Source organism: Nicotiana tomentosiformis, chromosome 2, assembly GCF_000390325.3.
Source record: "Nicotiana tomentosiformis chromosome 2, ASM39032v3, whole genome shotgun sequence".
Taxonomy (NCBI): domain Eukaryota; kingdom Viridiplantae; phylum Streptophyta; class Magnoliopsida; order Solanales; family Solanaceae; genus Nicotiana; species Nicotiana tomentosiformis.
In genome coordinates, this window is record NC_090813.1 from 72,665,343 (window position 1) to 72,693,108 (window position 27,766).

Consider the following 27,766-nt stretch of genomic DNA (forward strand, 5'->3'; position numbering starts at 1 on the left):
TTTATTGTTACCGAAGATTCTGATGCCACCAAATCAACGGTCGAAGAGCTGGAACAGGTTATATTGATCGAGTACCAGCCCGAGTGAAAGGTATATATGGGAACGGGATTAACCCCTGAACTCAGGAAAAGGCTTATTCAATTCCTTATTGATAATATAGATTGTTTTGCTTGGTCCCATTTAGACATGACAGGTATCCCACCGGAGATAACAACGCATCGGCTAAGCCTGAACCCCGGGTTCAAATCGGTGAAGCAAAAGAGGAGACCCCAGTCCGAGATAAAGCATGCATTCATAAAGGATGAGGTAACTGAACTTCTCAAAATAGGGTCCATTCGGGAGGTAAAATATCTCGAATGGTTAGCCAATGTAATTGTAGTTCCTAAAAAATGGGAACAAACTTAGAATATGTGGAGATTATAAGGATTTAAATAAGGCGTGCGCCAAAGATTCTTTTCCACTCCCTAACATTGATTGCATGATCGATTCCACGTCCGGCCACGAGATCCTTACTTTTCTCGATGCTTATTCCGGGTACAATGAAATCTAAATGAACCCGAAGGATCGAGAAAAAACTTTATTTATCACCAAGTATGGAACCTATTGTTATAATGTAATTCCCTTCGGGCTAAACAATGCAGGAGCTACTTACCAGCGCCTAGTAAATAAAATGTTCGAAGAACAAATAGGTAAATCAATGGAAGTTTATATTGACGACATGCTAATTAAGTCCCTACGTGCAGAGGACCATTTGGTTCATTTGCAGGAAACATTCGAGATTTTAAAGAAATACAACATGAAGCTCAACCTCGAGAAATGTGCTTACGGGGTCGGTTCGGGCAAGTTCCTTAGCTTCATGGTATCGAATCGGGGGATCGAGTTCAACCCCGATAAAATCAAGGACATCAAAGACATCACCATCATGGACAGTGTAAAAGCCGTGCAGAAGTTAACCAAACGGATAGCTGGCTTAGGCCGATTCATTTCGAGGTCGTCGGATCGAAGCCACCGATTTTTCTATATACTAAAAAAGAAGAAAAATTTTGCCTGGACCCCGGAATGCCAACATACATTAGAAGAATTGAAGCAATACCTATCGAGCCCATCACTGCTTCACACTCCGAAGGCAGATGAGAAACTTTACTTGTACTTGGCAGTATCGGAAATAACGGTAAGTGGTGTCTTAGTTCGAGAAGATCAAGGTACGTAATTTACCATTTATTATATAAGTCGAACCTTAGGGGAAGCAGAAACTAGGTATCCGCACTTAGAGAAATTGGCACTTGCACTGATAAGCCCTCTAGAAAGTTAAGACCATACTTTCAATGTCACCCCATATGCGTATTAACCACTTACCCACTTCGGAATATTTTGCACAAGCCCAAACTATTATGTCGATTGGCCAAATGGGTCGTCGAACTCAGTGGATACGATATCGAATATCAACCCCGGACGGCCATCAAGTCTCAAATTTAGCTAACTTCATAGCCGATTTCACGCCAACCCTCGTACCCGAAGTAGAAAAGGAACTCTTGTTAAAATCGGGTACATCATCGGAGGTATGGACCCTCTTCACAGACGGTGCTTCGAATGTGAAGGGGTCCGATCTAGGCATCGTTTTGAAGCCGCACATGGGTAGCACTATTAGGAAATCTATCAAAACTTCTAGGTTTACTAACAATGAGGCCGAGTACGAGTCCATGATTACAGGTCTCGAACTAGCAAAAAGCTTGGGAGCAGAAGTCATTGAAGCCAAGTGTGACGCTTTACTGGTGGTAAACCAAGTGAACAAAACCTTCGAAGTTCGAGAGGATAGAATGCAAAGGTATTTGGACAAACTGCAGGTAACTTTGCACCATTTCAAAGAATGGACTTTACATCATGTACCTCGAGAATAAAACAATGAGGCTGATGCACTTGCAAATTTGGGGTCGTTGGTTGAGGAAGACGAGATCAACTCTGGGACTGTCATTCAACTCTCGAAATCCATGATCGAGGAAGGTTATGCCGAGATAAACTCTACAAGCTTAACCTGGGATTGGAGGAATACATATATTGAATACTTGAAGAACGGAAAGCCCCCATCGGACCCTAAAGAGTCAAGGACCCTACAAACCAAAGCTGCTCGATTCACATTACTGAAGATGGAACGTTATACAGAAGGACATTCGATGGACCGTTGGCAGTATGCTTAGGACCAGGGGGTACCGATTATATTTTACGAGAGGTCCATGAAGGCACTTGTGGGAACCACTCCGGCGTCGAATCACTGGTTCACGAAATCATCAGAGAAGGATACTACTGGGATAGCATGGAAAAAGACACTAAAGAGTTTGTTCGAAAATGTGATAAATGCCAAATGTTTGCACCGATGATCCATCGGCCCGGAGAACAATTTCATTCAGTCTTATCCCCATGGCCATTCATGAAATGGGGGATGGAGATCGTCGACCCTCTACCGTTGGCCCCAGGTAAAGCTAAGTTTATTTTATTTATGACTGACTATTTCTCTAAATGGGTTGAAGCACAGGCGTTCGAGAAAATGAGAGAGAAAGAGGTTATAGACTCCATCTAGGATCACATCGTATGTCGATTTGGGATACCCGCTGAAATAGTGTGTGATAATGGAAAACAATTTATCGGCAGCAAGGTGACAAAATTCCCCGAAGACCATAAAATAAAAAGGATATTAACAATGTTGTACCACCCTAGTGGGAACGGACATGCAGAATCGACGAACAAGACTATCATTCACAACATAAAGAAAAGGTTGAACGACGTTAAGGGGGAATGGAAAGAAATTTTACCCGAAGTCCTTTGGGCATATCGAACAACATCAAAGTCCAGTACGGGGGCAACCCCGTTCTCTTTAGTATATGGTTCTGAGGCCTTGATTCCAGTCAAAGTCGGGGAACCCAGTGCGAGATTTCTACATACAATGGAAGAGTCAAATCACGAGGCTATGAATACTAGCCTCGAATTATTGGATGAAAAGCGAGAAGCCGCTCTCGTCCGATTGGTCGCCCAAAAACAGTTGATCGAAAGATACTATAATCGAAGAACCAATCTTCGTCATTTTAAAATCGGGGAATTAGTGCTAAGGAAAGTCATCCTCAACACCCGAAATCCAAATGAAGGAAAACTAGGTCCAAATTGGGAAGGACCGTATCGGGTACTCAAAATCGTCGGTAAAGGATCCTACAAGCTCGGTGTTATAAACGGCAAACAACTACCAAGCAATTGGAATGTGTCGAACCTAAAACGATACTATTGCTAATGTATGAGCCTCCCATGTTCGTTTATACTTCGAAACTAACCCTTGTAGGAGTTCGACCAAGAACAGGAATGGGTTATTCAACACAAAGCCTTAGGCCTGAAAGCACATGTTGCACTATTTTTCTCTTAGACCGGTTTTATCCCAGATGGATTTTTTGGCAAGGTTTTTAATGAGGCAACTACTGATATTGATAACTTAGAACAATTCAACAGTATCTGAGGCCTCTTTACAATCAACCTCGAATATTAAGGGGCGTTACCCTCAAATATATCAAGATCATATGTCAAGTTCGATGCAAGGAAGTTACTTCATAACAATAGGGTTTCGATAGGAAAAATTGTAAGAGCCAAAATGGTAAAAACGAACCATGCTCGTGTAGTTTGCTCAATTCCATGCTCGTGCAATTTGCTCAATTCCATGCTTGTATAGTTTTCTCAATCCCTAGTACAAAACATGAACACATGTATAACGACATAAAGAGAAATTTATTTTTTGCTAATATCTCACGTATCAGAACCCATCTGCTATTTCATGATCTATTACGCAAACAAGCTTAAGGGCCGACCACTACCCCATAAATCGGGATTGCCAACCGAAAAATCAACGAGGCCAAGCCCCACACAAAGCCTACGGGCTACCTTACTTCGAGTTCGAGCAATCACTCACTCGACTATTAAGCCTAAGGGCTACTCTTATTTCAAGTTCGAGCAAACACTCACTCGACTACTAAGCCTAAGGGCTAACAATTATTTCGAGTTCGAGAAAAATACTCACTCGACTACTAAGCCTACGAGCTACCTTACTTCGAGTTCGAGCAAAGCACTCACTCAACCAATAAAAGCTTATGGACTAACTATTACATCGAGTTAGAGCGAAGCACTCACTCAACCAATAAAAGCTTATGGACTAACTATTATATCGAGTTAGAGCGAAGCACTAACTCGACCATAAAACCTACGGGCTACACCGCTTTAAGTTTGAGCAAACACCCACTCGGTTATACAGGCTATAAAGGCCCGAATTCGATCAAATTGCCTAATGCCTTGAATTCATGAAAACTTTCATAAGGCATGGATCTTCTCGAGGGTCTCCCTTTGAGATTGGAATTTGGCAAGTTCAGCAACCCAATGTGCTCGAGTTGTAGCAATTTCGACGTCCTCTCTTGCTTGCACCTGAGCAGCTTCAGCGTCGGCCCGATAGACGGCCACGAATGGATCCGTATTGGCCTTTGCTTTTTCAGTGTCAGATTTGGCTTTGGAAAGTTCGAAGGCTAACCGAGCCTCGATCTCCTCTATTTTTCTTGCTTGGACCGAGCTATTCTCCTTCATGACTTGAAGTCGGCTTTCGGTCGATGATAATTGGGCTCGAGCAGTTTCTTTTTCTGCGGCAAGACGGTTCATACCATCTTTCTATCCTAATGTCTCTGCCCTTATCATATCGACCTCCTCACGAAGCTTCCCAATCACCTCAAGCTTCTGCTGCAGCTGTGAGATTGAAATATTAGCCACCGTTCCCAAAGCAAGCCCATGGGTTTTTAAGATTATCATTACCTGCTCGGTCTGGTCTTCATAAGCCTTAGCCAACTCAGCTCGGAGGCCCTTGATTTCTTCTTCCCTTTGCCCGAAGACGAGTCTAAGGGCGTTCCTATCTTCCGTGACCCATCGGAGGTCTGCTTCGTACCGACGCAACTTAACTCGAGATCGAGAACACGCTTCTCGATGAACCGTTATGGCCTGCAAAGAAAGAAGAAAAGAGGTTAGAAAAGAAAAACAAATATGAAGGTGGTACCAACGAAGTGAGTTAAGGCTTACCCGATTCAGAGCCTGCTGCACTTCGTGGAAAAGATCCAATGCATCACTAGGGCCAGCAGCATCCTCGATACCGGTAAACAAATCACAAAAAAGGTCCTCTCCCTCGTGAGGATCATCTACCTCGAGGGCCCCCAAAGCTTTGGCCTCTCGAATCGCCCCTTCGGAAAAGGCGGGGAGAGTAGGCGAGTCTCCGATTACTATTTCCCCAAGCGAGTCGCTTGGGGCGTTCTCCTCGGTTCGGAGAGCTTCAAGATCGGCCCTTTCGGATAAACCCACCAGTTGTCGACTTCGGTGGGAGGCATCCTCAACCTCCATTAACTCGGGGACTTTGCCCGAAGCCTTCTCTGATACCACCTCAGTTTGAGGCAGAGACACACAAACCACTATCGATCCAGCTGCCTTTGAGGCATCAATGGTTTTCTTCACTCGGGCCACTAGTACGGACCCGTCGTCTTCTTCTTCCTTGTCTTCATCCCTTAGATGCCGAACTGATTCTTCGGTCAAGGTTCCGATATGCGGCCGAAGAGTCAAACGAGGAGGCTATGAGCACGAACCAGGAACTATTGGACGAGAGGCATAGGGCCGCCCTTGTCCTGTTAGCCGCCCAAAAATAACGGATCAAAAGGTGTAACAATCGGAGAGCCAACCTCCGACACTTCAATATCGGGGACTTAGTATTAAGAAATATGACATTGAACACCCGGAACCTGAATGAACGGAAGATGGGACCGAATTGGGAAGGTCCATATTGAATTATCGAGATTACCAGTAAAGGTTCATACAAAATCGAAGCAGGGAACAGTGAGCGACTACCAAAAAACTGGAATGTAACCCACTTAAAATGATACTACTGCTAAGGTACGACCCCATTCATTCTTTCCTTTACAAATATTACGAATTGGACTAACACTTGCAGGCAACAACCAAAGAATGGTGCAGCTATTAAGCCTGAAAGCACGTGTTGCACTCTTTTTCCCTTGAATCGGTTTGTCCCAAATGGGTTTTTCGGCAAGGTTTTTAACGAGGCAACAATGGATCGTGCTAAATTAGAATCTAAGACCGGTTATGAACCAGAATCGATGGTCATGTCAACAGTATCCGAGCCTCTCGACGATCGACCTCAAAAACTGGGGGCCACCACTCTCAGGTAATGATTTTAGCAAGGAAGGAAACTTTGTTCTTGAACATTTTGGGCTCGGCGGATAGGATTTATTGTAAGGTTCAAACGGTCAAATAAATCGTGCCCGCATAGACCATCTAAGCCATAATACGAAGCTTGTACACACTTGCAATCTTGTATATTGCACACAGGAATGATAGAAAGTTTCTACCTTGCAGATATATATTTTGCCCCTTAAGACTATTACATTTTGTTCCTTAAGGATATCGATCCCAAGGGCCGCCTCTATACGGATCCAAGAGATCACCCCCACTCGAGGACTGTCATCCAAGGCAAACTAGGAAGACTCGGGCAATCTAAGCCCGGGGGCATAGAAACCTATTAGACAGTGCCTAAACTTAAAAAACTACAACCACCCCCACTCGAGGACTGTCGTCCAAGGCAAGTTCAGACAGCCCGGGTATCAAAGCCCGTAGGTACAAAGCCTATTAGGTAGTACCTGAACTTAAAAGGCTACGACCGCCCTAGAAACGGCCAGGAGACGTCCAAAGCCCTTAATCAAATAAGGCCTTCAAAAATTCCAAACCGGTTCAAAGGCTACCCTCGGCAAAACTATAATCTGAAAATATCTAAACAAGCATTTCGGGGAAAACTTCCATTCATATCGAGCCCCCACGAGTTTCAAACAAAATTACATCGAGAACGAGCCTTGTTCGAACCTCTGAACAAGAACTTATTACTAAGTTTTATTTAGAGTTAAGGCATTTGAAATCTTTGCAATCATAAAAAGGAAACCAAAAGAAACGAACTCAAAAATTGCAAAAGGGAAAAAAGCCTTATATATATATATATATATATATATATATATATATATATATTCCAATAGAAGTCTTTACAAATAGAGGCCCCAACAAAATGAACAAAATGCAAAAACAAAGAAAAATCCCTAAGGCACCTAAGACTGATCTTGACCAGAACCCGTCTCGTCATTGGGGTCGTCGGGGTCTTCTCCATCCTCGGGTTTGCCGGAGCCCTCAGAGCCTTCCTCATCCTCGGTCAGCCAGCTTATTGGCCTAGAGCCTTTTCGCATTTTCAATCTCGGTTGATAGGTCGAAACCCCGAGCATGGACCTCCTCAAGAGTCTCCCTACGGGAAATCCACTTCACGTACTCAACGGTAACTTTCAGATGGTCATGGGCTGCCTCGGCATCAGCCCTGTACTGGGCCACCATCTATTCAGCATCGGCCCTGGTTGTTTCCGACACAGACCTCGTCGTTTCGAGCTCCTTGCCAAGGGCATCCCGTTCAACAATGGCCGAGCCCAATTGATACTGAAGGCTTTCGATTCGTTGAGCCCGTGCTTCGTCTTTCTTTCTCGCCACTCGGAGTTGGACCTCCATCGATGCCAGTTGCTCCCGGGAAGTCTCTTTCTCCGAAGCCAATCGGTCCATTTTTCCTTTCCACCTATCGGCCATGGCCTTGACCTCGTTTATCTCGGCTTGAAGTTGGTCGATCCTGTCAACTTTTTGTTGGAACTGTGAGGTTTTGGCGTTAGTCACCATGTCTAACTCGACATCACTAACTTCAAAGATATTTACCTGTCCCACCAGGTCGGCATGCTCCTTTTGAGCCGCATCCAACTCATCCTGGAGACTCTTGACTGCTTCTTCACGTTGCTCGCTGAGAAGCTTATACATGTCCATCTTCTCAGCAAGCTCCTTGACCTCAGCCTCGAGCTAGTTAGCCTCAGCCTGGCACCGAAAAACACTTTCATGATGAAGTACCGAGGTCTAAAGGCTCAAAAGGCATGAGAGATATCAAAAACTAAATCCAAGGATGAAGGAGTGTAATGACGCCTTACCCGGTTCAGCGCATGATATGCTTCGTTTAACAAGCATGACGTATCCATCTCGTTCATTTTCGCCTGGTCTTCTTCGGTTACAAGGCACATGAGGTAGCTAGCCACTCCAACGGGGGCGGAAAGAACTCGGGCATCCTCCAGGACGGTGATGATTATTGACCACTTTCGGCCAGGATCCGTGCTCGGGGCGGGGAATCAGTTGATTAATTTTGGGCTCGAGTTCAGCCCGCCAACCTCCGAAGATAGGTTTTTCCTTGGCACCTCCAAGTCACCAAACCTGAAGAAGTCTCCCAGGGCAGTTGAGTTCACACCTTCAAAAAAGCAATGGACAGGATCATCTGCACCATGGGCCCCTTCTTTGGATCGCTCCTTCATTGCTCGAGCTTCGTCGAATATAAACTCGGTGAACGAAGGCGGCCCCAAAATTTCTATGACACCGGACAGAGCGGAGCCGGTGTCACGAGGGGTCTTGGCCCTTACATCTACATCGGCCTCCTGAACTTGAGAGGGATCACCCTCCGTTGTTTCCCCTATGGTTGCCACCCGCTCTTCGGGGAAGGACGACTTACATGCCACTAAAACGTCACCTTCCTCAGGCTCGTCCCTGAGCCGGAAAAGTGAGTCTGAGTCAGGCGCTCGGGAGCCAGAACTCTCATTTGGATTACGGGCTAACCTTCTCTTTGGCCTCTTCTTCTCTGAGCTCGGAGAACTCGGAGCCCTCCTTCTCTTCTTCTCTCCGGCAGCGGCTCCGGGTTGACCCAAAGCGGAAGGATCAATGGACAGGTCTTCGTCCCCTACTAAAGGCCTAAGCTCAACGATCTTAGGTAATCTTGCAAAAAGAAAAGAGAGATTAAGAACATGGCGCTGAAAAGGGGAGCCTAGTGTTACTTATTCGGGGAAGAAATCTTACTATGGGATCGGGCCTCCCAGCGCCCCTTTGAGAGTTCGCGCCTGAGCGCTCAGAATAAGTCATCTGCAAGAAAATTCCCTCGATCATCTCCTTGAGCCGAGGAATGTCTTTTGGGACTCGAGCAAGGGCTGCACCACCACAAATACTGATGAGGAAAAGGGAGATAAAACGTAAAATCGACATCTGAAAGAAAGTATGCTTACGTGATACATTCCACTTCTTGGGGAATGGCCTAAATCCAGTAGGGATCAGGTATGTGGTCCTCACCCGGACAAAGCGTCCCTGCCAACCCCGATCCTGGTCCTCATCGATGCTGGAAAATGGGGCTTTTCTATTCCGGAGTACGAGCTTTATCAGTCCCCACCGGAAGATTCGGGGGACTGTACAAGCAGAGTAGATGATCGAAGGTGAACAAACAGGAGTCGACCTTGTTCACAAATATCGAAAGAGGATTACGACCCTCCACAACGATGGAAGAATCTGATGAGGCATACGTCATACCTCCTACAAAGGTCGAGGATAACCGGTCCACCAGGCCAGTGTAAAAAGATAAGTGTAGACACTCAAATATCCCTCCACATGGGTAGTAATATCGTCATCCGGCCCGGGGACTACTATGTCCTTACCCTCCCAACCACAGTCGTTTTGAACCACAAGAAGGACAGCCTCGGTGATGGAGCAGATATACCTAGATACCGCCTCGCATCGACCTTGCACTGATGATGGCTTTTCGACCTTAAAATCGTCTGCGACAGAACACCCCCGGGGACGAACATTTTCAAGGGGGCTTGGCTGCCGGTTCATCGGCAACCGCACCTGGAGCGGACCTCTCAAGGACAACCACGTCGGGGGTGGTCTCCTCGACTTCGGTGGACGACTGTGGAGAAGAAGAATCACTCTTTTGAGGAACGATTTTGGAAGTTTTTGCCATTGTTATCTGGAAAAAGGCTTGAAAAAGTATGTAGGAAGGTTGGGAGATGAAGGGTAAAAGCTTACTAAGGAAATCAAGCAGTGCTGGTTTGGGTAGAAGATTAATAAAAACTTGTAATTTGTTGAGAAATCTTGAAGAACGAAGGTAAAAACGTTGGGGTACAAAGAAAAGCAATAATATCCTGAAACTTTCGAAGGTAGAAGCTTGGCCAATAGTAAAAATGAATTAAGGAGAGGAGTATTTATAGGGGCTTCGCGCCGTTTCCCGTCCAGGGACGACCTGCCGATGGCTGACACGTGTTTGAAGTCATTATGACGCGACTGACTGGACATTTCGGATCTTTTGTCATTTCTATTACGGTGTATTGAAGAAGGAATTGGAGTGCTCATGTCGTTTCTCGTCGTGAACTTACTCTCCGAGAAATGAGGGGACTATCTGTATACGGGTGAAATCGAGCCCTTGAGACGCCTCGATTTCTGATGAAATAAACGGAGCAAGAAACGTGATGGCAAGGAACCAGAATCGAGGCGAGGAGCCCCTCGAGTCGGGGTTCGGGGCAAAATGTCCGCCCTCGAAATATCGTAGCCATGACCCCGGGACCGATTAGAATCCTAAAGGCCTTGGAGAGCACAATCAGGCAATCGAGCATGACCAACAAAAGGCCGTAACATCCGTGATCAGCCGGATATCACGGTGTGGATCTCGGAATGTATCGGCAGGAATCTGGTAATTGGTTAAACGGAAGATATTTACCTTTTATGGAATTGTACTTAGAGTAAAACTCCCCTATTATATAAATGGGGGTCTGACTATTCATTAAGCACATGAAATATACCCTTATTTCTTTGAGCATGCCCTTATTTCTTTGCTATTCCAAGTTCTTACCCGAATTAATCAATTCTTCATTATCGTGAGCCCGAGATAATTCATCAATTCCTCATTATCGTGAGCCCGAGATCAAAGGCAGGCATTTCACTGAGTCTGAATTCACTCCCCCCAATTGGTTCAACGATTTATTACGTTCTTTATCCGTCTGATCTATCGTGATTTATCATTTGTATTGAATTAATCTGCATATCTTTAAAACACAATTGTTATCCGTATTTTTCGGGTAAACAAACACAATTTCAAATTTATATTTTCTTGCGTAATATTCCAAATACAGGCTCATGTTGTCTCTTATTAGTTGATCTAGAGTAGTGGGACTACAAACTTCAAGCTACTACCAAGTCCTACCCACGCTTTATTTGCGCTTTGGGCTTAAAGCCCCAACGGGCCTTAGAGCTTTTTTGTGCTTTTTGCCTTTGATAACACTTTCGTCAATCAGTACTATGACATCAGTAAATAACATACACCATAGCACCTTCCCTTGTATGTGTCGCATCAGCACATCCAACGCTAGGGCAAACAAAAACGGGCTAAGGGCAGATCCCTGATGCAACCCCATCTCCACAGCGCAATGACCAATCTATGCAAAAATCATTTCTCATATATTACTGCAGATCCAGCACTGAGAAATCTGTTGCCTCCAGCTATGAAACTCAATATAATGTCCCCTCCCTGATCTCTCTACCCCTCTATCCTTCTCCACCTAAATACCAGACATGGTTCACTTTTGTATTACAAATACCAGACTTGATTACCAGCACAATTCGAATTCGTCCTGCACTATACTACCTAAGCCCTGAGGCTGGAAGCAGAACTATTAGCAACAATTTGACCCTCAGAAGGAACTCAAATGGAAAGGGAAGCAGATAAGAAGCTGATATGCCACACCCCCAACCTTATAAGGGTGAGAAGTTGCTTATATTCTATCATTGCAAAGCAGGACTTCAGTAGCTCTCTCTGCCCTTGTTGAATTGCAGAAATGCATAAAATAGACCTCAAATATTCTTTTAAAGACAGTGGGGCTTAGGTATGCAATTCCTGCACCGCAACTAATTCATTGGCACCCGCTACAGCCCACAAACACGAGTTCCAGTAATTATGCCTACGAAGGCTAGAGAAGATGGGCTCACGCTGTGTTATAAATGGTATGCAGATATGAGATCTCTATGTTATTAGTCTATGTCTCAACCATCCAATCATCATCTTGGAGAACCCAAACGTCATGATTTTATCCATAGGAAGTTTTGGAGAACCCAGTCCCACTATTGCTTCAAAAATAACCATTAACCATCTCAACCAATATCCTCAAGGTGAAGAACTAAAACACATTTTGTTTAGGTTAACAATTAAGTATTACTTAGGGGAAGAAAAAAAGGACAATCAAAATCGAACTCACTCATTTTGTAAAAAACCCTCCCGCCAATACCACTAGACTATAAGATTTGGTGGTAAAATGCATTGAATAGACACTTGTGGAATTTCTGTTTCTATAGTAATAACCCATAGCTACAAACCCAAAAATCGCACCATCTAGCTCAATTTAGGATTGGAATTCCAAGCCTCCAAACTAGCTGAAAACTACAGAAGATTCTATATTTATGTCAAAACCCAACATTTACTCGTGAAAGAGCATACATATTTAAAAGTTAGCAAAATTTACCTGTGGGGAAAAGTCAAGTACTTAGTCATAGGGACAGTAATGATATTCCTCCTAGCATTAACATCGGACTTTTGGATAGCAGCAATCACCTCTTTAGCCTTACCAACTCCAACACCCACTTGCCCTTTCTTATCACCCACAACCACAATTGCTCTAAAATGCAATTGCTTCCCACCTTTAACAACCTTAGTAACTCTCCTCACTTGCACCACTCTCTCATCAAACCCATCTTTGGCCTTCTCTTTCTTAGTTTTCCCAAACCCAGTTGTCTTTTTCACCTTAGAGTCCATTGTATAAATGTCATTCCCAAGGAAAGTCTCTCCACTGTAAGCTGGCCCATAAAGCTCTTCATAAGCTTTTGCAATGTCGTCTTCGGATTCTAAGGGGCCATCGTCGAAAGAGGGTGGTTCTATGAAGTCTTTAGGGCGTTCTGGAGGATCAAAAGTGGAAATTTCTTCTGGGTCTGTGTTGTCAAAGAAAGTGGTTTCGACGGTTGTGGAATTGGCTGTTATGGGCTTGAGTTTTGATAGGTGGATGGGTTTAGGGAGGAAGAATGATTGGGATTGAAAGGGTGAAAAACAAGAAGGGGTTGTGCGTAGAGAGAGGGAAGAGAAGGTGGAGAGCGAAGCAGATGCTGCTGCCATTGTCTCTTGTCTTGTGCCAATGGCGAAGTACAGTGGAAGAAATGTAATCTTCTTATCCTTTAACTTTCAAGTGGTAAGATGGGCTGAGTTTAGGACTAGTTGACTACGATTTGGGCCTAACTTTGGGCCTCTTGTAATGAGTGTATGTAGTCTTAGAAGAAAGAAGATTTAACCCAAATAGCCATCCACCTAATCTCTTAAACTTAAAATAGCCGGCGAATATATAATATATATGTATAATCTATGTATATCGGCTAGAAAAAGTGATCATTAAATCTGACCCGCTATTTCTGTAACAATCCCTAGAAGAAATGACACCAGGTACTCACTCTAAAAGGCTGCTATTTAGTAAGGAAATTTTACCTCCTATATCAAAGGTATACACCCTATTTATTATAAATCAAAATTATTTTTAAATATTATTTTCTATAGCTACCTTTTATATTTTATAGCAAAATAGGTATTTATGGATATACTACCATTGAGGCATGAAATACGATATTTATATTTTTACTCTCTCTTTCTTTCAATTAACAAAAGATTCTCTCTCAATTTTCTTCTTCTTTCTCTCTCTCTCTTCCTTCTCTCTCTCGTCGAGCAACTCAAGCCCTAGTATTGATGGCCGACGAGAAAGAAAAATCTCTCTCTTTTCGAGTAACTCAAGATACACGCCCTACTATTGATGGCCGACGAGACATTAGAATAGAGTAGAAGGCAGCCAGGAAACAGAAAAGAGTGAATTTTTCAAACGTAAAGGAACAATGTGATGAACTCTTATCATAAATTTATTGTACGGATCCGACGAACTTTCTTCTCTTCTTGGCCGGAAAACGCCATATTCGACGAACTTTTTTCTCTTCTTTGCTATTTAGTCACATATAATGATACACATACATTGTATTATGTACAAATTCACTCAAAAATATTGTATTTTTATATAAATACATTTATTTTGCATGTATTTATGTATTTCGAAGATCTATATTTTTTTAATACAGTTGAATACATGATATAAATATTAAAATACACTGAATACAAACATTAAAATAGAACAGAATATAACAGAATAGTATTGATGGCCGACGAGACATTAGAATAGAGTAGAAGGTAGCCAGGAAACAGAAAAGAGTGAATTTTTCAAATGGAAAGGAACAATGTGATGAACTCTTATCATAAATTTGTTGTACGGATCCGACGAACTTTCTTCTCTTCTTGGCCGGAAAATGCCATCTTCGACGAACTTTCTTCTCTTCTTGGCCGGAAAACGCCATCTTCGACGAACTTTTTTCTCTTCTTTGCTATTTAGTCACATACAATGATACACATACATTGTATTATGTACAAATTCACTCAAAAATATTGTATTTTTATATAAATACATTTATTTTGCATGTATTTATGTATTTCGAAGATCTATATTTTTTTAATACAGCTGAATACAGGATATAAATATTAAAATACACTGAATACAAACATTAAAATAGAACAGAATATAAACAGTGAATACATTTAATTTTAAAATATAGTGAAATACAGTAAAATATACTGAATACAAATAGAAATATAGTGAATACAACCAATAAAATATACTGAATACGGTAGTAATAACATATATTAGGAATAACTAAAATACTGTCAATACAATACATTTGAATACACTGAATATAAAATAGAGAATACAGTAAATACAAACATTGAATCTAATGAATGCAACATCAAAAAAAATATTGAAACACACTAAATATAAAAGTTAAATACAACAGTTATACAACTGAAAAATTATTCTAACTAATTAGATTGATAATGAGGCATGTTAGAATTGATTTTATTTAGTTATATTAGGAGTGTATCACACTAATTGATATTATTTCTGTTATTAGACAGCTGGACATACCTATTTTTAAGGTGATTGACGTTACTATATTTATGAATAAATGGCGCGAATACATGTGAATACATGCGCGTACAGCTGCACTGCCCTGATTTTAGGCGTTTTTTGCTGTTGTATTCATTAATACAGCAGCGCAAATACAACGAATACACTACCGTAACAACTGAATAGTAGTTATAGGAAGTAATCATGTATATCGTAGCTATAGGAAGTAAATATTTTTTCCACATCATAAAAAAGTAGTCGGTTTGTTGAAATGAAAGGAAATATTTTTTCCACATCATGAAAAAAAGTACTCATGTTATTGAAATGAAAGAAAATACTTTTTCTACATCATAAAAAGAATATACTCATTTTGTTGAAATAAGAAAAAAAGTACTCTATTGACAACATGAAAAGAAAGTACTCTTAATAATATTTCTATTTATGGTGGTTCATGGGCGAGGTTGGGGTGGATGGGGGTGGGTGGATGGGGTGGGTGGGGGTGAGTTGGTGGGGATGTGAAATAGGGGTGGAGAAGGCTGAAAAAGAATTTTGGAAAATATTTTCCCTTCTTTTGATAGAGAAAACATTTTCCTCCAATTGGAGGAAAATATTTTTCAAAATATTTAAGTCAATCAAACATAGGAAAATAATTTATAATAACTTACTCACATCCCGTGTTTACATTAAATTATAATAATTTATTGTGAAAAAGTTACACACTTGGTTGCTCGACCAAAAATATTTATTACTACTAGCCAGTATACATGAATCATACGCTAATTTTACATATATTATACATCTGTTAACTACTTTTTTAGGTGGGTGGCTATATTATAGCTAAGTCATCAATTGAGGTAAGAAGACGATAAATAAAAATGTGTCATGTATTCATTGAATTGGTCTAAACATCTGGTGCAGTTAAATTTTTAACGCCTGATTCTTATGGACTAACAGCAAAGGTACGAAATCCAAATCCATACTTGTTGTCTGAAAGGCTTCCGACCATCTAGCTTGAACTTAACTAAGTGAAACTCATGTTCGAATCAATGAAATGGGTGAATGCAGCACTAAACTTGAGGCCTTTTTCGAAAAGGAATTGTGAGCGTTGACAGAGTTCCTACAAGATTTCTGAACTATTTTCTTTCTTAAAAACTTCAATTTTAATATACAAAATCTTAGCTCTCTATATATATAAGAAGAGAACTTCAACAAAAAGAGAAATGTCCGCACTAATTATACGTGAAAGCCAAGAAAGTTGAAATGTAACATCACTCCGACACAATAATAATTGCCAATCATTTTTGCTTTATGTTTGAGTTCTTGGCTCTTTGGTGTGTTATTCAACTTATATAACATGCAAAACAGTGTATACAGCTCTAGTTTTACTATGATTGATGTAATTTCCAGCATTTTATGGATAGGATAAGTTTAAATCGAGGCGTCCAAAGTGAATAGCAGGGCATTGAAAATACCATTCTAATATAGTATAAAAAGATCTTTGGGAGTATTGCCATTGTACAACAATTAATGACAAATAAACTGATTCCTATAAATAAGGAAGCATCTCTTTATGATTATGTAAATGGCCAAGATATCATATAAAAATCCTCCAATAAGAAGAGAAAGAAACAAGTTTGATGGCTGTATCTTGATCCACGAAGAAACAAGCATCGCTGCCATATCTTGATATATTGGTCGTGACTCACTGAGGCTATGGTTCCTGTCGGAGGTGAATCTGCAAATGAAGAAATTATACCACCATGTGCTTGGTGTGGCCAAGTTCTGTGGCTCTGGTACATTGGATTCCACAGCTCCAGTAACTGCAAAAACACTTGACATGTTACTTTCCTTCATGAAATATCAAAAGAATCTAGGATCATCTAAAAAGTTATCTTTTTGAGATGGTTACATGTGATTCATGTGAATAATACTAGGTTACATTTGTTGTTGTGCAACTATATTGAGACAATAATCAAGCCAAGTCTACAAAGAACTTATCTATGAGCTCAAAGCTTCATCTGTTAAGCATACCTCATGAGAACCAATCGCCAAGATTTGAGCGCGGTCAGGGTGGAAAGTGCATGACTGGAACTTATTGCCACTGGAACGCAGTTCATGTAAACACTTTCTTCCGCTAACACACCATATCCGTGCACTATCCTCGCTCATGGATGCCAGGAAATTCCCGCTCATATCCCAACAGATTGAACGGACATCTCCGACATGTCCCTGTATATCAGAGAAAAAGAGACCGCATTGATAGGATCCAGTAATGCTGCAGATAAGAAATTTAAGACAAGCTTGATTTGGAATAAAACATCTTACTTGTAACTGTAGTTGGACGCTGTTAGTCTCCACATCAAATATATTTATAATATTTCCTGTAGAACATGCCAAAAGGTTCCCAAATCGAGGTTGGAATCTAACCTGTCTACTACCTCCCTGCGTTTGTACCAAGAGCAAATCAATACTATCTTTTGTGAATTGAGTAAATCTAACTCTCTAGAAAGTTACTTTAGCACTGTACTTTCCCTTGCTGAATGTGATACCTATCTCCGTCAAATAATATTATGAAACTCAACCATTTATATCCTAAATGGCCTATTTGCATGTGTATTCACATGGTAACGACTTATTGATCTTGAAAACCTTGAAATTCCTTGCAACAACAACAAATATTACTACAACTCAATCCCAAACTAGTTAGGATCGGCTTTTCCCACATGCTAAATGCAGGAATTCATGAGCAAAACAGATTCAACAATGACTTAGAGTAGGTAGATAAGTAAAATTTGAAATGGAAACAGAAAAGCAGGTAAATTTCAAATGAAGGAGGCTTTCCTATGCCAAGCAGAGACACTCTCTTCATCAACATTACAAAAAGAAGTGGAGACACCAACCTTAAAAATGAGTTTGCAATCACCGTCATTGACATCCCACAGTCTAATCTCGTCGTTGCTATCACAAGAACTGAGAAGACCCACCTTTGATGGATGAAAATCTATGGACATCACATGATCAGCATGCCCCACAAGTTTTTGGAAAGGGTTGCTTGGCTGGATTAAGACAAGATGATGAAATAGGTAAGTTATCATGGTTGTAATAGACAGAAGAAAAATGAAGTAACTTAAGAGATTAAACAGTTATCATTATCAGAAACGTCCTGATAGCCATAAGAAAAATAAAAAGATTATCTAAGTTTGACAGTAGGTGTAAAAACAGCATAAGATGTTTTAGCAACACCGTAGTTCCTCAAATATTGACTCAAATGAAATTTATTATGGAAAATAGAGATACTACCTTGGCTGCATCCCATATCATCACAGTTCTGTCAAAAGAAGATGTTGCAAACACCCTTGAATTTGGTGTAAAACGGATATCTGTAACGAGATGAGCATGACCTTTTCCAGTGTTAACATCATTATTTTCCAAGTCCCAAATCACAACCTAAACATATCGTTAACGGGAGAAATTGAGGTAAGCGCTCTCCCATTTGACCAACAAGAATCCTGTAGAAGATTAATATGACAAACCTCGTCTCCAGCAGCAGCCAACAACTTCCCTTGTGAATGGAAGTGGCAACATAGGAGCTCGCTGTGTGTTGCGTGAAGACTTCCAATCTCTTTAACAGAGATGCCTGCAAAGTAAAAAGAACTCAATTATCCTTTATGCCGATAACTAGTAGCTACAGAGCTTGATCTCAAATCCTACATGCAAATTTCACAAGAAACGTACAGATGACACCATCTATTAGCCACCATGAGAAGCTGCCAGATCACTACTTGCTTTTGAGTAAAGAGGTTAATGATAAAGTACAATTATCATACATCAACTATACACCGTCAGATATGTGCAATGAATCTTCCAGTAGTCCCTAAAGCACTAGTGGCAACTGGAAGAATAAAGCAGGGTATAATATGGAGATAACACTATCACCCTTAATTCCTGATGGAATTATGTATTGCAAAATACTAGTTATTTACTAGTCCTTGACAAAAGTAAGAACCCCTGATGGGATAATGTATTGCAAGATAGACATTTTCCCTCTTTTACATCACTGTTAACTGTTAGCTTGTTGTAACCTACCTTTCCATTCAGATTGAGTGAGAGCAGCAAAACTTCTCCTCAATGCAGACTAATGGTTGTCAATTATCTAAATTACTACCTTTCTAATATTGAATTTCTTTTTTTACCCATTAAGCTTGTTGTAACCTACCTTTCCGGTCAGATTCAATGCAAGCAGCAATATTTTTCCTCAATGCAGAGATCGAATTATTTGCACCAACCAGACCAGCATCTCCCTGGGAGAAGTAGCTGTTAATATTGCCATTCGTAATACCATCGGTAGTAGCTTTCTCTTTCCCAACCTATAGCACAGAAATATATTAAATCATACTCATTGATACAAATGACTATAAAGGTTGACAGAGACAAGAAAAAAATAAAGAAAGGGAAGTCCAATCCCCAATAAGATGCAGATGACAATGGTAGAGTGAAATGAAAACACCAGCACATGAAGGGCTTTAAGAAGTAGATGCACAAAAATTATCTTACAGCTGCCAGAGAACTCAGTGAAGCTTTCCTCTTTCTGCCCCTCTGATTCAAAATACATGTAAATAAATCAGTGGTCAAATAGGGGAAGATGCACGTCTCCATCAACTCTTGTACTGCTAAAATATTGCTGAAATTTGAAGATGTTCAAATAAAATCAGTTACTTTCTTTATGATCTAAGGCCAACCTTATTTGAAGACTGCAGTCTCAGCTGGTTCACTTGCTCCTGCACTGCAATTTGCTTTCCTCCTGCAGGAGCTAATATTTGCTGGTCAACTGGTAAATTCTCCAGGGTTCTTTTATTTTTATCGCCAAGCATCTGTTCAATACCAGAAGAAGACAAATAGAAGAAATAGTGAGGTAGGATAAAGATCTGTCACATCAGTATAGTAGGATAGTCTTTATTTTGTCCTCAATCTGGTTATTGCTTTGCAAATACTTTGAAGTTTTTTCCTCTTTTTCTTTCTGCTACATAGGCTCTTTCTTTTTAGAGTATTAATTTACTGCTCTTATTTTGACAATTGATAACTTGATGTGCAAAGTTTTACAAAGAGATTTCACAGAACATAAAATCCTGAATAGCAACCCGTGGTCTATTTCACGGCTAAAATAATTGCAGCATGCTACAATCAATAGGAGCGACATGATTAGTTGAGTATTCAACTTACTCCTGCATCTTTGCCACTCGAGCCAGCTTGAATGAGCATACGATTGAAATCACCAGAACTTGCAGGGGCAGGAAAGTTGAGCTCATCCAATGTTTGAACTGCCACTTCTGGTAAAACATCCTGTTGAGGAGAGAATTTAGTTCTCAAAAACTGTTCCTTTTGAGTCGGTACTATTACACTAGGATGTACAACTTGATGGTTAATGACAGGGGAAACTGGGCCAACTCCCTGGGTTGAATATAAAAGGAATGAATCAACTTAAAGTTGAAACCGAACTGAAACACCATAATGGACTATACATTTCGATTGATGCAAAAGTTCAAGACACTCACAACTAACGGCCATCCTTGATGAGATGCTTGTTGGAGAGATCTGTTGTTCCCTGCAGGTACAGTGGAAGAAAAATCAACAGAAGGGCGGTTACTGAAGGGCGGTTAATACAGTACTTTCAAAACTTACGTCTCACACGCCTTCCGAGTGGACCCGATCCCCAAGACCCGGATTGCCTAAATTTTTTAGGGCCATCAAATACGACCTAAGGAATAATACTCACAGCCCCGCCATGATCGTTCCTCGTGTTTTGCATTTTAAGGCCAAAAAACTAGAATTCTGTCTGATTCCCATATTTTCGTGTGCTATAACCCACGCCTTCCGAGTGGGCCCGGACCCTCCGGACCCGGATCGCCAAAAAATTTTATGGGCCATCAAATAGGACCTAAGGAACTATAGTCACCGCACCGCCATGACCGTTCCTCATTATTTTGCGTTTTACGGCCAAAAAACTAGAATTCCGCCCGATTCCCAAACTTTCGTGTGCTATAGCCCACGCCTTCTGAGTGGTCCTGGCCTCTCCAGACCTGGATCGCCTATATATTTTTCGGGCCATAGAATACGACCTAAGGAACCATAGTCACCGCCCCACCATGACCGTTCCTCGTTCTTTTGCGTTTTACGGCCAAAAACTAGAATTCTGCCCGATTCCCATATTTTTATGTACTATAGCCTACGCCTTCCGAGTGGGCCCGGCCCCCTAAACCCGTATAGCCTAAAAAAATTTCGGGCCATCACATACGACCTAAAGAACCATATTCACCGCCCTGCCATGACCATTCCTCGTTTTTTTGCGTTTTACGGCCAAAAAACTAGAATTCCGCCCGATTCCAATATTTTCGTGTGCTATAGCCCACGCCTTCCGAGTAGGCGCGGGCCCTCCTGACCCGTATCGCCTAAAAAATTTTCGGGCCATCAAATAGGACCTAAGAAACGATAGACACCGCTCCGCCATGACCGTTCCTCATTGTTTTGCATTTTACGGCCAAAAAACTAGAATTTCGCACGATGCACATATTTTCGTGTGCTATAACCCACGCCTTTTGATTGGGCCCGGGCCCCCCGACCCCGATCGCCTAACAATTTTTCGGGCCATGAAATACGACCTAAGGAACAATAGTTACCGCCCCGCCTTGACCGTTCCTAGTTTTTTTGTATTTTACAGTCAAAAAACTAGAATTTCGCGCGATTCCCATATTTGCGTGTGCTATATAGCCCACGCCTTCCGAGTGGTCCCGTGCCTCCCTGACCCGGATCGCCTAAAAATTTTTCGGGCCATAGAATACTACCTAAGGAACCATTGTCACCGCCCCACCATGACCGTTCCTCGTTCTTTTGCGTTTTACGGACAAAAAACAAGAATTTCGTCCGATTCCCATATTTTCGTGAGCTATAGCCCACGATTTCCGAGTGGGCCCGGACTCCCAAAACCGGATCGCCTAAAAAATTTTCGAGCCATCAAATATGACCTAAGGAACCATAGTCACCGCCTCGCCAAGATTGTTCCTCGTTTTTTGCGTTTTAAGGCCAAAAAACTAGAAATCCGCCCGATTCCTCAGGTTGTATTTGATGTCCCGAATAAATTTTAGGCAATCCGAGTTCGGGGGCCCGGACCCACGGCGGAGGCGTGGGCTATAGCACATGAAAATATGGGAATCGGGCGGAATTCGAGTTTTATGGCCACAAAATGCCAAATAATGAATTACGGTCATGTCGGGGTGGTGACTTTGGTTCCTTAGGTTGTATTTGATGTCCCAGATAAATTTTAGGCGATCCGGGTCCGGAGGCCCGGGTCCACGACGGAAGTCTGGGCTATAGCACACGCAAATATGGGAATCGGGCAGAATTCTATTTTTATGGTCGTAAAAAGCAAAACAACGAGGAACGGTCATGGCGAGGGGGTGACTCTGATTCCTTAAATTATATTTGATGTCCCAGAAAAATTTTAGGCTATCCGGGTCAAGGGGCCTAGGCCCACGGCGGAGGCGTGGGCTATAGCACACGAAAATATGGGAATCGGACGGAATTCTAGTTTTATTGCCGCACAACGCCAAAAAATGAGGAACGGTCATAGTGGAGTGGTGACTGTGGTTCCTTAGGTTGTATTCTACGTCCCAGAAAATTTTTAGGCGATCTGGATCTATGGGCCCGAGCCCACGGCGGAAGGTGTTTGCTATAACACACGAAAATAAGGGAATCAGGCGGAATTCTAGTTTTAAGGCCGTAAAATGCCAAACAATGAGTAACAGTCATGGCGGATCGGTGACTTTGGTTCCTTAGATTGTATTCAAGATCCAGGAAAATGTTAAGGCTATCGAGTCCGGGGGCCCGCGCCCACGACGGTGGTGTGGGCTATAGCACACGAAAATATGGGAATCGAGCGGAATTCTAGTTTTATGGCCGTAAAATGCCAAAATCGAGGAAGGGTCATGTCGGGGCAGTGAATGTTGTTATTTAGGTAGTATTTGATGTCCCGAAAAATTTTTAGGCGATCCAGGTCCGGAGGCCCGGGCCCACAGCGGAGGCGTGGGCTATAGCACACGAAAATATGGGAATCGGGCGAATTCTAGTTTTATGGCCGTAAAACGCCAACAAATGAGGAACGGTCATGGCAGGGCGGTGACTTAGGTTCCTCAGGTTGTATTTGATGTCCCAAATAAATTTTAGGTGATCTGGGTTCGGGAGCCCGGACCCACGACGGAGGCATGGGCTATAGCACAAGAAAATATGGGAATCGGGCGGAATTCGAGTTTTATGGTCACAAAACGCCAAAAAATGAATTACGGTCATGTCGGGGTGGTGACTTTGGTTCCTTAGGTTGTATTTGATGTCCCGGATAAATTTTAAGCGATCCGGGTCTGGAGGCCCGGGTCCACGACGGAAGTCTGGGCTACACGCAAATATGGGAATCGGGCGAAATTCTATTTTTATGGTCGTAAAAAGCAAAACAACGAGGAACGGTCATGGCGAGGCGGTGACTGTGGTTCCTTAGGTTATATTTGATGTCCCAGAAAATTTTTAGGCTATCCGGGTCCAGGGGCCTAGGCCCACGGCGGAGGCGTGGGCTATAGCACACGAAAATATAGGAATCGGACGGAATTCTAGTTTTATTGCCGCACAACGCCAAAAAATGAGGAACGGTCATGGTGGAGTGGTGACTGTGGTTCCTTAGGTTGTATTCTACGTCCCAGAAAATTTTTAGGCGATCTGGGTCTAGGGGCCCGAGCCCACGGCGGAAGGTGTTTGCTATAACACACGAAAATAAGAGAATCAGGCGGAATTCTAGTTTTAAGGCCGTAAAATGCCAAACAATGAGTAACAGTCATGGCGGGTCGGTGACTTTGATTCCTTAGATTATATTCAACATCCCGGAAATGGTTAAGGCTATCGAGTCCGTGGGCCCGCGCCCACGGCGGAGGTGTGGGCTATAGCACACGAAAATATGGGAATCGAGCGGAATTCTAGTTTTATGGCCGTAAAATGCCAAAAACGAGGAACGGTCATGTCGGGGCGGTGAATGTTATTTAGGTAGTATTTGATGTCCCGAAAAATTTTGAGGCGATCCGGATCCGGAGGCCCGGGCCCATGGCGGAAGCGTGGGCTAGCACATGAAAATATGAGAATCGGGCGAATTCTAGTTTTATGGCCGTAAAACGCCAACAAATGAGGAACGGTCATGGCAGGGTGGTGACTTTAGTTCCTCAGGTTGTATTTGATGTCCCGAATAAATTTTAGGTGATCCGGGTTCGGGCGCCCGGACCCACGGCGGAGGCATGGGCTATAGCACAAGAAAATATGGGAATCGGGCGGAATTCGAGTTTTATGGCCACAAAACGCCAAAAAATGAAGTACGGTCATGTCGGGGTTGTGACTTTGGTTCCTTAGGTTGTATTTGATGTCCCGGATAAATTTTAGGCGATCCGGGTCTGGAGGCCCGGGTCCACGATGGAAGTGTGGGCTATAGCACACGCAAATATGGGAATCGGGCGGAATGCTAGTTTTATGGTCGTAAAACAAAAATAATGTGGAACGGTCATGGCGAGGTGATGACTGTAGTTCCTTAGGTTATATTTTATGTCCCGAAAAATTTTTAGGCTATCCGGGTCCAGGGTCCTAGGCCCACAGCGGAGGCGTGGGCTATAGCACACGAAAATATGGGAATCGGACGGAATTCTAGTTTTATGGCCGCAAAACGCCAAAAAATGAGGAACGGTCATGGTGGAGTGGTGACTGTGGTTCCTTAGGTTGTATTCTACGTCCCAGAAAATTTTTAGGCGATCCGGGTCTAGGGGCCGGAGCCCACGGCGGAAGGTGTTTGTTATAACACACGAAATTAAGGGAATCAGGTGCAATTCTAGTTTTATGGCCGTAAAATGCCAAATAATGAGTAACGGTCATGGAGGGGAGGTGACTTTGGTTCCTTAGATTGTATTTGATGCCCCGAAAAAATTTTAGGCGATCCGGGTCCGGGGTCGTCCCGGGACCACGGCGGAGGCGTGGGCTATAACACACGAAAATATGGGAATCAGGCGAAATTCTAGTTTTATGGCCACAAAATGCAAAATAATGAAAACAGTCATGTCGGAGTAGTGACTTTGGTTCCTTAGGTTGTATTTGATAACCCGGATTAATTTTAGGCTATCCGGGTCGGGAGGCCCGGGTCCACGACGGAAGTGTGGGCTATAGCACACGAAAATATGGGAATCGGACGGAATTCTAGTTTTATGGCCGCACAACGCCAAAAAACGAGGAACGGTCATGGTAGAGTGGTAACTGTGGTTCCTTAGGTTGTATTCTATGTCCCAGAAAATTTTTAGGCGATCCGAGTCTAGGGCCCGAGCCCACGGAGGAAGGTGTCTGCTATAACACACGAAAATAAGGGAATCAGGCGGAATTCTAGTTTTATGGCCGTAAAATGCAAAACAATAAGTAACGGTCATGGCGGGGTGGTGACTTTGGTTCCTTAGATTGTATTTGATGTCCCGAAAAAATTTTAGGCGATCCGGGTCAGGGGGCCCGGGCCCACGGCGGAGGCGTGGGCTTATACACACGAAAATATGAAAATCAGGCGGAATTCTAGTTTTATGGCCACAAAACGCCAAAAAATGAAGTACGGTCATGTTAGAGTGGTGACTTTGGTTCCTTAGGTTGTATTTGATATCCTGGATAAATTTTAGGCGATCCGGGTCCGGGGGCCCGGGTCCACGGCGTAAGTGTGGGCTATAGCACACGCAAATATGAGAATCGGGCAGAATTCTAGTTTTATTGTCATAAAACGCCAAAAAAAGCGACGCAGTGACTGTGGTTCCTTAGGTTGTATTCTACATCCCGAAAATTTTTTAGGCTATTCGGGTACAGGGGCCAGGGCCCACGGCGGAGGCGTGGGCTATAGCACACGAAAATATGGGAATCGGGTGAAATTCTAGTTATATGGCCGTAAAATGCCAAACAATGAGGAGCGGTCATGGCGGGGTGGTGACTTTGGTTCCTTAGGTTGTATTCAACATCCCGGAAAAGGTTTAGGCTATCCGAGTCCGGGGGCCCGCGCCCACGCCGGAGGCGTGGACTATAGCACACGAAAATATGGGAATCGAGCGGAATTCTAGTTTTATGGCCGTAAAATGCCAAAAACGAGGAACGGTCATGTCGGGGAGGTGAATGTGGTTCCTTAGGGAGTATTTGATGTCCCGAAAAAGTTTTTGGCTATCCGGGTCCGGAAGCCCGGGCCCACGGCGGAGGCATGGGCTATAGCACACGAAAATAAGGGAATCGGGCGAAATTCTAGTTTTATGGCCGTAAAACGCCAACAAATGAGGTACGGTCATGCCGGGGTGGTGACTTTGGTTCCTTAGCATGTATTTGATGTCCCGGATAAATTTTAGGCGATCCGGGTCTGGAGGCCCTGGTCCACGACGGAAGTGTGGGCTATAGCACATGCAAATATGGAAATCGGGCGGAATTCTAATTTTATGGTCGTAAAACGCAAAACAACGAGGAACGATCATGGCTGTCAACTAGTTACATGATCTTGTAATTCTACATTTTATCACTTATTCCAGGTACTACACAAAATCAAAGATTTGAAGTGGGAATCTATTCCTCCAAAGTAAGGATTATTTACTTATTTTATCCAAATCGATTAATCCAGTTATACAAAGCTTACTTGACAGTTTTCAAGTACATTAACATGTATGCAAAAATAACTATACACCAATGCAAATCAAATGTACAACATTGAATAACAAAAGCTGAAACATACCTGCTAAGAAGAAGAAAAGTACTTGACGAAAAAGCCAAGTCCAATATAACAGCAAGACACAAACCCAACATTAAAAATGCAACTCCTTAGCGTATACCAAGTATGACCCTGAACCCAAAAACGAAAAATCAACTACAACAGATGAATTTAAAGTTTAAAAACATCATATTTGCGGAGAAGGGGGGAAACTATACGGACGTTGATTCCAGGAGCCAAAGCTCCAACCTGTACTGCTTTTGCTGATGATTCTTCTTCTCTTTTACTCGATTCTTTCAACTCCATATTTTGTGTGTGTCTGTGATTTGTGAGTGCTGGGTTTTTGATTGGGATTAATTAACCTCCAGAAGCAGTAAGAGAGCAATGAGGAAGATTTTGGGATTTGTAATGGGAATACCCGGTAAATTGAATCGGCCCAATCAGGTTATTGAATTGATTGTTTGATCCTATTTCTGTTACATCATATCGAATAATTATAAGTAGTAATTTAAAAAAAAAAAATTAAAACAATCCCAATTCCCAAATCAGACCTAATAAATACTACTCCCTAAATGTATGAGATATAATGTTATATTCAAAAGTATGTAAAATAAAATATATCATTTTAACTAATAATATTGATTTTATAAACATTCCAATTTAAGAAGTAAAGTACATTTAATTATTCAATTTTAAATTTTGATGTGATATTTTATCCATTGATTAAATTTTTATATTAGGTATTTAATACACAAAAACAAACATTTTAAATTCAATTTCAAAATACAAACAATAAAATAGGGCAGAAGAGTACAATGGTCAAGATTAACTACAGTTTGAAACTATGCAATCAAAGTTTGTGACTGTTTCTGTAGTGATACAGCCACTCAAATAACTCATTCCAGGTAAATGGTGTGTATCCCTCAACAAAATCAAATCTGAGCGCAGTTCATGTAAACACTTATTGCTTGATTTGGCCAATCTAATCAAATCTGAGCGCAGT

At 42.2% G+C, this 27,766-nt stretch overlaps 3 protein-coding genes across 5 annotated transcripts; all 3 read right to left on the bottom strand.

Moving 5' to 3' along the window:
- Positions 1 to 7,440: 7,440 nt before the first annotated feature.
- LOC138905059 (interactor of constitutive active ROPs 4-like) lies at positions 7,441 to 7,911 on the bottom strand. Its single transcript, XM_070193561.1, has one exon. The coding sequence runs from the start codon at positions 7,909 to 7,911 to the stop codon at positions 7,441 to 7,443; it is 471 nt and encodes a 156-aa protein (XP_070049662.1).
- A 353-nt stretch (positions 7,912 to 8,264) lies between these two features.
- On the bottom strand, positions 8,265 to 13,119 carry LOC104086731 (uncharacterized). The gene is made up of 2 exons (XM_009591053.4): positions 12,459 to 13,119; positions 8,265 to 8,898 (listed from the first exon to the last, which is right to left on the bottom strand). The coding sequence occupies exons 1-2, from the start codon at positions 13,100 to 13,102 to the stop codon at positions 8,265 to 8,267; spliced, it is 1,278 nt and encodes a 425-aa protein (XP_009589348.2). The 5' UTR covers positions 13,103 to 13,119.
- Positions 13,120 to 16,426: 3,307 nt separating this feature from the next.
- LOC104086730 (transcriptional corepressor LEUNIG-like) lies at positions 16,427 to 27,339 on the bottom strand. 3 transcript variants are annotated; one of them, XM_070195549.1, is made up of 14 exons: positions 27,182 to 27,339; positions 26,986 to 27,098; positions 26,788 to 26,895; positions 20,531 to 20,580; positions 20,199 to 20,318; positions 19,718 to 19,849; positions 19,533 to 19,574; positions 19,195 to 19,345; positions 18,512 to 18,615; positions 18,279 to 18,425; positions 17,879 to 18,034; positions 17,304 to 17,420; positions 17,010 to 17,207; positions 16,427 to 16,798 (listed from the first exon to the last, which is right to left on the bottom strand). In XM_070195549.1, the coding sequence occupies exons 5-14, from the start codon at positions 20,235 to 20,237 to the stop codon at positions 16,553 to 16,555; spliced, it is 1,332 nt and encodes a 443-aa protein (XP_070051650.1). In that variant the 5' UTR covers positions 20,238 to 20,318; positions 20,531 to 20,580; positions 26,788 to 26,895; positions 26,986 to 27,098; positions 27,182 to 27,339; the 3' UTR covers positions 16,427 to 16,552. The 3 variants fall into 3 exon arrangements, with proteins under 3 accessions (XP_070051650.1, XP_070051649.1, XP_070051651.1); XM_070195548.1 differs by having other exon boundaries at positions 26,986 to 27,339; XM_070195550.1 differs by lacking the exons at positions 26,788 to 26,895; positions 26,986 to 27,098; positions 27,182 to 27,339 and adding an exon at positions 20,658 to 22,961.
- Positions 27,340 to 27,766: the final 427 nt, after the last annotated feature.